Genomic DNA, 12267 nt, shown 5'->3' on the forward strand with positions numbered 1-12267 from the left:
CCTGCCCCTAGGTTCTTCCTGACATTTTTGTTTTTTTAGATTCCATATATATGTGTTAGCATACGGTATTTGTTTTTCTCTTTCTGACTTACTTCACTCTGTATGACAGAGTCTATGTCCATCCATCTCACTACAAATAACTCAATTTTGTTTCTTTTTATGGCTGAGTAATATTCCATTGTATATATGTGCCACATCTTCTTTATCCATTCATCTGTCGATGGACACTTAGGTTGCTTCCATGTCCTGGCTATTGTAAATAGAGCTGCAATGAACATTGTGGTACCTGACTCTTTTTGAATTATGGTTTTCTCAGGCTATATGCCCAGTAGTGGGATTGCTGGGTCATATGGTAGTTCTATTTTTAGTTTTTTAAGGAACCTCCATACTGTTCTCCATATTGGCTGTATCAATTTACATTCCTACCAACAGTGCAAGAGGGTTCCCTTTTCTCCACACCCTCTCCAGCATTTATTGTTTGTAGATTTTTTGATGATGGCCATTCTGACTGGTGTGAGATGATATCGCATTGTAGGTTTTTTTTTGGGTTTTTTTGTTTTTGTTTTTTAACATCTTTATTGGAGTATAATTGCTTTACAATGGTGTGTTAGTTTCTGCTTTATAACAAAGTGAATCAGCTATACATATACATATGTTCCCATATCTCTTCCCTCTTGCATCTCCCTCCCTCCCACCCTCCCTATCCCACCGCTCTAGGTGGTCACAAAGCACAGAGCTGATCTCCCTGTGCTATGCGGTTGCTTCCCACTAGCTATCTATTTTATGTGTGGTAGTGTATATATGTCCATGCCACTCTCTCACTTTGTCCCAGCTTACCCTTCCCCCTCCCCATATCCTCAAGTCCATTCTCCAGTAGGTCTGTGTCTTTATTCCCGTCTTGCCACTAGGTTCTTCATGACCTTTTTTTTTTTTACCTTAGATTCCATATATATGTGTTAGCATACGGTATTTGTTTTTCTCTTTCTGACTTACTTCACTCTGTATGACAGACTCTAACTCCATCCACCTCACTACAAATAACAACATTTCGTTTCTTTTTATGGCTGAGTAATATTCCATTGTATATATGTGCGACATCTTCTTTATCCATTCATCCGATGATGGACACTTAGGTTGCTTCCATGTCCTGGCTATTGTAAATAGAGCTGCAATGAACATTTTGGTACATGACTCTTTTTGAATTATGGTTTTCTCAGGGTATATGCCCTGTAGTGGGATTGCTGGGTCATATGGTAGTTCTATTTTTAGTTTTTTAAAGAACCTCCATACTGTTGTCCATAGTGGCTGTATCAATTTACATTCCCACCAACAGTGCAAGAGTGTTCCCTTTTCTCCACACCCTCTCCAGCATTTATTGTTTCTAGATTTTTTGATGATGGCCATTTTGACCGGTGTGAGATGATATCTCATTGTAGTTTTGATTTGCATTTCTCTAATGATTAATGATGTTGAGCATTCTTTCATGTGTTTGTTGGCAATCTGTATATCTTCTTTGGAGAAATGTCTGTTTAGGTCTTCTGCCCATTTTTGGATTGGGTTGTTTGTTTTTTGTTATTGAGCTGCATGAGCTGCTTCTAAATCTTGGAGATTAATCCTTTGTCAGTTGCTCATTTGCAAATATTTTCTCCCATTCTGAGGGTTGTCTTTTTGTCTTGTTTATGGTTTCCTTTGCTGTGTAAAAGCTTTTAAGTTTCATTAGGTCCCATTTGTTTATTTTTATTTTTATTTCCATTTCTCTAGGGGCTGGGTCAAAAAGGATCTTGCTGTGATTTATGTCATAGAGTGTTCTGCCTGTGTTTTCCTCTAAGAGTTTGATAGTGTCTGGCTTTACACTTAGGTCTTTAATCCATTTTGAGTTTATTTTTGTGTATGGTGTCAGGGAGTGTTCTAATTTCATACTTTTACATGTACCTGTCCAGTTTTCCCAGCACCACTTATTGAAGAGGCTGTCTTTTCTCCACTGTATATGCTTGCCTCCTTTATCAAAGATAAGGTGACCATATGTGCGTGGGTTTATCTCTGGGCTTTCTATCCTGTTCCGTTGATCTATATTTCTGTTTTTGTGCCAGTACCAAACTGTCTTGATTACTGTAGCTTTGTAATATAGTCTGAAGTCAGGGAGCCTGATTCCTCCAGCTCCATTTTTCGTTCTCAAGATTGCTTTGGCTATTCGGGGTCTTTTGTGTCTCCATACAAATTGTGAAATTTTTTGTTCTAGTTCTGTGAAAAATGCCATTGGTAGTTTGATAGGGATTGCATTGAATCTGTAGATTGCTTTGGGTAGTAGAGTCATTTTCACAATGTTGATTCTTCCAATCCAAGAACATGGTATATCTCTCCATTTATTTGTATCATCTTTAATTTCTTTCATCAGTGTCCTATAATTTTCTGCATACAGGTCTTTTGTCTCCTTAGGTAGGTTTATTCCTAGGTATTTTATTCTTTTTGTTGCAGTGGTAAATGGGAGTGTTTTCTTAATTTCACTTTCAGATTTTTCATCATTAGTGTATAGGAATGCAAGAGATTTCTGTGCATTAATTTTGTATCCTGCTACTTTACCAAGTTCATTGATTAGCTCTAGTAGTTTTCTGGTAGCAGTTTTAGGATTCTCTATGTATAGTATCATGTCATCTGCAAATAGTGACAGCTTTACTTCTTCTTTTCCGATTTGGATTCCTTTTATTTCTTTTTCTTCTCTGATTGCTGTGGCTAACACTTCCAAAACTATGTTGAATAATAGTGGTGAGAGTGGGCAACCTTGTCTTGTTCCTGATCTTAGTGGAAATGGTTTCAGTTTTTCACCATTGAGGACAATGTTGGCTGTGGGTTTGTCATATATGGCCTTTATTATGTTGAGGAAAGTTCCCTCTATGCCTACTTTCTGCAGAGCTTTTATCATAAATGCGTGTTGAATTTTGTCAAAAGCTTTCTCTGCATCTATTGAGATGATCATATGGTTTTTCTCCTTCAATTTGTTAATATGATGTATCACGTTGATTGATTTGCGTATATTGAAGAATCCTTGCATTCCTGGGATAAACCCCACTTGATCATGGTGTATGATCCTTTTAATGTGCTGTTGGATTCTGTTTGCTAGTATTTTGTTGAGGATTTTTGCATCTATGTTCATCAGTGATATTGGTCTGTAGTTTTCTTTCTTTGTGACATCTTTGTCTGGTTTTGGTATCAGGGTGATGGTGGCCTCGTAGAATGAGTTTGGGAGTGTTCCTCCCTCTGCAATATTTTGGAAGAGTTTGAGAAGGATAGGTGTTAGCTCTTCTCTAAATGTTTGATAGAATTCGCCTGTGAAGCCATCTGGTCCTGGGCTTTTGTTTGTTGGAAGGTTTTTAATCACAGTTTCAATTTCAGTGCTTGTGATTGGTCTGTTCATATTTTCTATTTCTTCCTGGTTCAGTCTCGGTAGGTTGTGCATTTCTAAGAATCTGTCCATTTCTTCCAGGTTGTCCATTTTATTGGCATAGAGTTGCTTGTAGTAATCTCTCATGATTGTTTGTATTTCTGCAGTGTCAGTGGTTACTTCTCCTTTTTCATTTCTAATTCTATTGATTTGAGTCTTCTCCCTTTTTCTCTTGATGAGTCTGGCTAATGGTTTATCAATTTTGTTTATCTTCTCGAAGAACCAGCTTTTAGTTTCATTGATTTTTGCTATTGTTTCCTTCATTTCTTTTTCATTTATTTCTGATCTGATCTTTATGATTTCTTTCCTTCTGCTAGCTTTGGGGTTTTTTTGCTCTTCTTTCTCTAATTGCTTTAGGTGCAAGGTTAGGTTGTTTATTCGAGATGTTTCCTGTTTCTTGATGTAGGCTTGTATTGCTATAAACTTCCCTCTTAGCACTGCTTTTGCTGCATCCCATAGGTTTTGGGTCATCATGTCTCCATTGTCATTTGTTTCTAGGTATTTTTTGATTTCCCCTTTGATTTCTTCAGTGATCACTTCGTTATTAAGTAGTGTATTGTGTAGCCTCCATGTGTTTGTATTTTTTACAGATCTTTTCCTGTAATTGATATCTAGTCTCCTAGCATTGTGGTCGGAAAAGATACTTGATACGATTTCAATTTTCTTAAATTTACCAAGGCTTGATTTGTGACCCAAGATATGATCTATCCTGGAGAATGTTCCATGAGCACTTGAGAAAAATGTGTATTCTGTTGTTTTTGGGTGGAATGTCCTATAAATATCAATTAAGTCCATCTTGTTTAATGTATCATTTAAAGCTTGTGTTTCCTTATTTATTTTCATTTTGGATGATCTGTCCATTGGTGAAAGTGGGGTGTTAAAGTCCCCTACTATGATTGTGTTGCTGTCGATTTCCCCTTTTATGGCTGTTAGTATTTGCCTTATGTATTGAGGTGCTCCTATGTTGGGTGCATAAATATTTACAATTGTTATATCTTCCTCTTGAATCGATCCCTTGATCATTATATAGTGTCCTTCTTTGTCTATTGTAATAGTCTTTATTTTAAAGTCTATTTTGTCTGATATGAGAATTGCTACTCCAGCTTTCTTTTGATTTGCATTTGCTTGGAATGTCTTTTTCCATCCCCTCCCTTTCATTCTGTATGTGTCCCTAGGTCTGAAGTGGGTCTCTTGTAGACAGCATATATATGGGTCTTGTTTTTGTATCCATTCAGCCAGTCTGTGTCTTTTGGTGGGAGCATTTAATCCATTTACATTTAAGGTAATTATCGATATGTATGTTCCTATTCCCATTTTCTTAAATGTTTTGGGTTTGTTATTGTAGGTGTTTTCCTTCTCTTGTGTTTCTTGCCTAGAGAAGTTCCTTTAGCATTTGTTGTAAAGCTGGTTTGGTGGTGCTGAACTCTCTCAGCTTTTGCTTGTCTGTAAAGGTTTTAATTTCTCCATCAAATCTGAATGAGATCCTTGCTGGGTAGAGTAATCTTGGTTGTAGGTTTTTCTCCTTCATCACTTTAAGAATATCCTGCCACTCCCTTCTGGCTTGCAGAGTTTCTGCTGAAAGATCAGCTGTTAACCTTATAGGGATTCCCTTGTGTGTTATTTGTTGTTTTTCCCTTGCTGCTTTTAATATGTTTTCTTTACATCTAATTTTTGATAGTTTGATTAATATGTGTCTTGGCGTGTTTCTCCTTGGATTTATCCTGTATGGGACTCTCTGTGCTTCCAGGACTTGATTAACTATTTCCTTTCCCATATTAGGGAAGTTTTCAACTATAATCTCTTCAAATATTTTCTCAGTCCCTTTCTTTTTCTCTTCTTCTTCTGGGACCCCTATAATTCGAATGTTTGTGCATTTAATGTTGTCCCAGAGGTCTCTGAGACTGTCCTCAGTTCTTTTCATTCTTTTTCCTGTATTCTGCTCTGCAGTAGTTATTTCCACTATTTTATTTTCCAGGTCACTTACCTGTTCTTCTGCCTCAGTTATTCTGCTATTGATCCCTTCTAGAGTATTTTTAATTTCATTTATTGTGTTTTTCATCATTGCTTGGTTCCTCTTTAGTTCTTCTACGTCCTTGTTAAATGTTTCTTGCATTTTGTCTATTCTATTTCCAAGATTTTGGATCATCTTTACTATCATTATTCTGAATTCTTTTTCAGGTAGACTGCCTATTTCCTCTTCATTTGTTAGGTCTGGTGTGTTTTTGCCTTGCTCCTTCATCTGCTGTGTGTTTTTCTGTCTTCTCATTTTGCTTATCTTACTGTGTTTGGGGTCTCCTTTTCACAGGCTGCAGGTTCGTAGTTCCTGTTGTTATTGGTGTCTGTCCCCAGTGGCTAAGGTTGGTTCAGTGGGTTGTGTAGGCTTCCTGGTGGAGGGGACTAGTGCCTGTGTTCTGGTGGATGAGGCTGGATCTTGTCTTTCTGGTGGGCACGTCCACGTCTGGTGGTGTGTTTTGGGGTGTCTGTGGCCTTATTATGATTTTAGGCAGCCTCTCTGCTAATGGATGGGGCTGTGTTCCTGTCTTGCTAGTTGTTTGGCATAGGGTGTCCAGCACTGTAGCTTGCTGGTCATTGAGTGAAACTGGGTCTTGGTGTTGACGTGGAGATCTCTGGGAGATTTTTGCCATTTGGTATTACATGGAGCTGGGAGGTCTCTTGTGGACCAGTGTCCTGAAGTTGGCTCTCCCACCTCAGAGGCACACGCATTGTAGTTTTGATTTGCATTTCTCTGATGATTAATGATGTTGCATATTCTTTCATGTGTTCGTTGGCCATCTGTATGTCTTCTTTGGAGAAACGTCTATTTAGGTCTCTGCCCATATTTGGATTGGGTTGTTTGTTTTTTTTTGATATTGAGCTGCATGAGCTGCTTGTAAATTTTGGAGACTAATCCTTTGTCAGTTGCTTCATTTGCAAATATTTTCTACCATTCTGAGGGTTGTCTTTTTGTCTTGTTTATGGTTTCCTTTGCTGTGCAAAAGCTTTTAAATTTCATTAATTCCCATTTGTTTATTTTTGTTTTTATTTCCATTTCTCTAGGGGGTGGGTCAAAAAGGATCTTGCTGTGATTTATGTCATGGAGTGTTCTGCTTATGTTTTCCTCTAAGAGTTTTATAGTGTCTGGCCTTACATTTAGGTCTTGAATCCATTTTGAGTTTATTTTTGTGTATGGTGTTAAGGAGTGTTCTAATTTCATTCTTTTACATGTACCTGTCCAGTTTTCCCAGCACCACTTATTGAAGAGGCTGTCTTTTCTCCATTGTATATTCTTGCCTCCTTTATCAAATGAAGGTATATTTTAACATTATTTTGTGTGGCTTCCTGTGTAACCATCCTGAATTCAGAAATAACTCCAGCAGCTAAGATTTTATTCCTACTACCTGCCACTAGAGGGCACATTATCATGCTTCTGTCACAGCACTTTCTCAGGATGTGCCAGACAGGCGTTGTCGTTTTTTACTGTGTGCCATGACATGAAAAGATGACCTAATTCGTTTTGGAATTTAATTTTTTTATGTAACATCTGTTATCGCTATGTCATAAAGTAAAGGATATTTTTAATATAACACAAAAAAATCTCAGAATAAATATCAGTCCTTTAAATTGAGTAAATTTAACATTAGGAAAAACTTACTCCATCATCTTTATTTCTCTCACTTTGACTAGGACCCAAAACACGTTATCATGAGCCAGCACTGTGTCTGAAAAGCACTAGAAAGAGCTTATTTAATAAAAGCAATTAGAGATTAATATTGATTTAAAAGATGTGAGGGGGAGTCTATGTGCTATATATAGAACTTCAGTATTACTTTCCAAATTGTATTTTGTGCAATCCAATATTAAAATTTATATGCATGTCTTAAGCATCAACTGAGAATCAGAAGACATGGGCCAAGGAATATTTGGGTTTATTTCTGGGGGAACAACTTAACAAAAATACTAGTTAACCACTATGCTAGATCCATAGATGAATAAGACCAGTCTTTGTATAAGATGAGCCCAGAGGGAAAATAAACATGCAATAAAATCAATTGAGTTTAATGAGATAAGTGCTGAAATAGTGCTGCTATCTCTAAATCACACATGCAAGATTTAGAGATAGCACAGAGAAAGTTGTGGTATAATAATTACCAGGGGGAAGCTCTTACCATTTTTCTGAAGCTTGGAGAGGTCATAAAGTGACCTCTGAAGAGGCCTCAGGTTTTCCAATAGTCATTTATTTTCTTTGCCTGTAGAAACAGTTCTGGAAGCTTTAATGCTAAAAGTGTTTCCAAACTTGAACTCCAAAATAACTATCATTCCTTTTTTTTACCTTTAATTACACTTGAGGAATATTCTTCCTTCCCCTATTATCACTGAACTTCTTCAGTGAGCCTTTACTTTAAAAAAATGATTTATGCAAGGAATTTTGCTTGATTAGATGCAGATTTTTATTTTATATAACAAAGGCTTGGACTAGAACCTTCTTGCAGTAGATGAAATGAAATAGGGGTTAACTTATAACTTAGTAAATTAAGCGGAAGTGCACAGACTGCCTGCTGCCATGGCAGTGAAAAGGCCAGGCAGAAAATCTGTAGCCCAGATACCACCGTAAGAGGCAAGATTGTCTCTGAGCCGTTGGTTCACTTACTCTGTGCTTCAGCTGTGAAAATGTGACCTCAGATATTATCTTTTGGTTTAAGCTTTTATTTATAATTACACATGGTCCATGATTCAGTGTCACTTGGAAACACACCTGTGGTTTGCTTTTAAAAATTACATGAATCCATAGATTCAATAAAACCATGGCAGACATTTGTAACAGGAAATACTACATAGAAAAATACACATTTAAAGACATTAAGGTGCTCTGTTTTCTTTGGTATAACTTTTACATGAGACTTAGTGACTTCATGGTGATTTATAACTGTTTAGCAGATATATGAAATACTGCGATTTTCATAGAAAAAAATTTTAATTTCAAAATAATGGCATCGTTTTACATGATAGGAAACCCGCTTTTGTTTTTCAGGAAATTTCACAATATGCTCTCATTATGAAAGCATACTGGGTTTCATTAGAGTCACCCAAAAGGATGTTTTCCTTCATGTGATTATTAATAACTAAGAATAATTCATGAAATATGCTGACAATTACTGATAATCGCTAAGAAGCTGTTCTGAAAGTCACAAGCCTGTTTTTTTGCAGAGCATATAACAGGTGTTCCCACTCCCTGTGTCCTTTGTATACACATTCATTCTGTATTCAAATCACAGAAGCAAGAGGCAGGCTAGGGTATGTTACCTCACTGCTGATTTCCCTGGCAAATAAACCAGCAGCTGCTGGTCCATGAACCAAGTTGCCACCAGGAACAGGGCACTGTATGCATGGGACAGGATGCTTTCATGGAGCCCTTCAGCAGCACGGTTGGGGTCTTTCAGTGCAAATTATACCTCCTTCTCTTAGGTAAGGCACTGCATGAAGTTTGTTCTAGCTACCTTTTTATTAAATTGTAGGCATAAAGTAAATATTTGCTTTAGGCTGTAGATTCACTCAGATAATTGAAGAACAGCTCAGAATTTTAAACAATAACACACTTTGTTCCAGCAAAGAAACAGGATCAATTAGGAGAAGTGAGGTTCAATAAATAGATGGTTTTTGTTTTCTTAGGACAAAAATTATTGTGAGTAGCACTCATTAAGAAAGTTAAGACATTCTAAAAGCTTAATGAATCTCTTCTTTTTACAGAATTTATATATAGGTTCAACACTCTTTAATGCATTCTACTTTGGCAAATATTCTTGTAGGTCATGAATTTGTGACCGCTTACAGTGAAACTTAAAACAATTTTTGAACATAGTTTTGGGCTGTTTTAATTAAAGATATTGTGGCAAACTGTTAGCTCTACCTATTTTTTACCTGTCTTATGAAATATGGAAAAAGGTGAGATTCCAAGCTGACAAAAAATATTTTGTACACAATCGGGAGAAATGTGTTTAAAAGTATTATTTCTCCAAAATGCCTTTAGCCTTTCTCTTTGCCCAATGGCTAGTTCAATTAAAAATTTTTTTCTCTATTTTAATATTTCTCCCTCATTCTTCTCTTTAACCTTAGAGTTTAAAGTCTTTCTCCAACATTCCCACTGTTTTTATGTCATCATTATTTTCACCAGGTGTTCTCTTTCCATTCTTCCTATTTATGAGTTTTAAAAGTCTTTTGTTTTATTTATATCCAAGAGACAGGAATTTTTTAAAAAGAACTTTATTCCTTAAATTTTAAGAACAAATTAGCTAAATAAACAACTTAAGTTTTAGCCTTCTTCAGTAGTTTAGAGCTTTGCACTTACTGGTGTCTTATGGTATAGTTTTCATAGTAAATGTGATTGTTATTTACATTTATCCCTAATATTGTTCATATTCCGCATATTTGAAATATACAGTTTGTAAATTTTTTAAATGTTTGAGTTTCCCATAGTTGTGATTGTTGTTCCAGTGTTTATGTTGTCAAATTCAAGCCTATATAGCTGTTTAGGTTTTGAAATTTTTAGGAAAATTCAGTAATGACCGTAACTGGCTTTTTTATCTTCGTGCATTTTTCTGGGCTTTGAAAGTATCCTTTGTGTCAGTGCCGCACTTAATTTTATAACAATGGGACTGCTGTCATTTCCTAAGTAATTTTTTGTAATTGGCTTTAAGAAGAACTTAGAGACAATTCATTTGAAGAATTCTACTAAAATAAAATTAAACATACTTTAGAGAAATAGAATGTTCATAAGTAGCTAAAGCAGTTATTATCCGTTAAGACTTTCTTTCTTTCACAAATTCACTTTTCTCCATTGGTAGTATGTTGTAAAGACCATGGGTAATTCGGAAGTTTTTTTGTATTTTGGAATATTGAGTATCAGTTTGTTTTTTCTTTTAAAAAATCTTAGAAATTTGAAGCCCCAAATGTAGTTCGTAAAGTCTGTTCAAAGTACATCATAATTTCTATTTTCTCTAAAGATACAAGAGTTTATTTTCAGTCAATAATAGTTGTGTTGTGCTTGCTAATATCATACATGGCAATGGGGAAGTAAATGCCAACTATTTTGAGCCACGGTAGAGGTCACTTTGTGAAGTCTGATGTTTATATTAAATACAGTGAAACTGGTCTAGGGAGTCTTTTGTTGCTGGAATATAGATAAATTTTGCAATATGACGTCAAAAATGTTCTTTATCGCTGGACAGTCCTTTATAATGTCTTAGTTTTATAGTTTAAGGGAGTCTCTGAAGGGGAGAGTATTGCTATAACTTTGTATGTCAGATTTTCAATGGTGTTATCAATGTTCTCCAAATTAGTATAGTGCCTTATATGCAAAAAGTCAAGAGTTTCCTTTTTTGTACTCAAAAAGTACGTAATAGTGAATCTAATAATAAAATTGAATTTTCATTTAAGTACAAATATTTGGAATATTAAGGGGAAATTAAAATTTCATCCATTTTTATATCATTTATTTTCATAAAGTTTATTTGTTCTTACAGAGGTTGACTTCCTAAAATCAATAGTTTAGTCATTTACGTTTTCTCGTACAAGGAAAGAGCACTTGAAAATTTCTCAAAATGAAGCTAATTTTTTTAAGTCCGAAAACTACTGTTTTGCCAGCATGGATTTCACACCTGTCAGTGGAAATACAGCAATGGCAAAGGAGTATGTGATCCTAAAATGTAGCAGAAGCATCCTATTATCTGTTTATTCTGCAAAGTTGACTACAAGTAAGGATTGCATCATATCAATAGAGTCATGTCTTTCCTGCAAAGTAAAAAGATTTTAGTGGCTGAGATTAGAAACTGTATAAAGAAAATTTCATTCCTCACTGATACTCTTATAACTTGCTACCTATAATTTATCTGATAAAAATGGTGTAGGCAATCTAAGCAAACAGCTATTGTAACAGCTGTGCTGTCTTCCCACTGTCATACGTATATTTGAAAAAGCACACATATTTGAAAAAAAATTAAATAACATGATTTCATATCATTTGGTATGATAAGCATTGAATATATTCAGAGATACTATTGATGGTAATATATTATTTAAGGTATTAATACATGATGCAGTTTCTAAAATAGACTAAAGAACTAGTTCACTCCCCTTAATGATTATTGTAAGTGCCATATAAAATGTTATTTTCTGCTAAAGTAGTTTCATTTTTCCCTGGGCTGCAATATTTGTATCGTATTTAATATTTTATTAGATAGAATTTATTCCCATAACTTCAGTCATAGACTCTCCAATCAAGCTTTCTTACTTAAGATTCAGCTTTCTGAGTCAAGATCCAAAAGTCACCTACATTTCTATTCTAGTCATGCTTGCACTCCATGGTAAGAAAGTGCCTCCCAATCATTTTCAGAATATTACAATCTCAGTTAATCTTTTTCAGCTCAACCACACAAAAAGTAGAGAAAAAGCGTTCTTCCCCTTTTCAGAAAAAAAAAAAGTAAAAAGTAAACAAGGACTTCTGCAATGATTTCCCCAAACTCCGAGAACAGATTGGCCAGAATTGCACTCAGGCCATCTCTATCTACAGCTCAGTCTAGCAGTGGTTCCTAGGTTGAGCTGTGAAATGTATTAAGTGAACCAATAAGTCAATGACCAAATTGCTTACTGTCAGAGGCAACTACCGAGTTTTATATCAGGAGCCATGCCGTTTTTTCCAGTGCATTCTCAAGGCAATGATGTAGTTTCCCACCATCCCCCTTGATACCTTGGCAAAAAACACAGAACTGCCACTTTATTAAAAGATATCCAACTTAATAAGTGGACTTAAATCTGAGATTCAATACTTCAAAATT

The 12267-nt window shown here is 35.6% G+C and overlaps 1 protein-coding gene across 10 annotated transcripts in view; it reads left to right on the top strand.

The window, feature by feature from the left end:
- The window catches only part of HEPACAM2 (HEPACAM family member 2), a 53265-nt gene that overhangs the window by 3965 nt on the left and 37033 nt on the right, over positions 1-12267 (top strand). For 4 of the 10 annotated variants that reach the window (XM_068550646.1, XM_068550650.1, XM_068550649.1 and 1 more), the window contains exon 1: positions 8784-8902. The exons of 4 other annotated variants lie outside the window; for them this stretch is intronic. In XM_068550646.1, coding sequence (XP_068406747.1) covers positions 8824-8902 — 79 coding nt within the window. In that variant the 5' untranslated portion in view covers positions 8784-8823. Of the gene's footprint in view, positions 1-8783; positions 8903-12267 lie in introns of those variants that run through there. 2 more of the 10 variants (XM_068550648.1, XM_068550651.1) reach the window with 1 other exon arrangement.

The sequence above is a fragment of the Eschrichtius robustus genome, chromosome 8 (genome assembly GCF_028021215.1).
Source record: "Eschrichtius robustus isolate mEscRob2 chromosome 8, mEscRob2.pri, whole genome shotgun sequence".
Lineage (NCBI taxonomy): Eukaryota > Metazoa > Chordata > Mammalia > Artiodactyla > Eschrichtiidae > Eschrichtius > Eschrichtius robustus.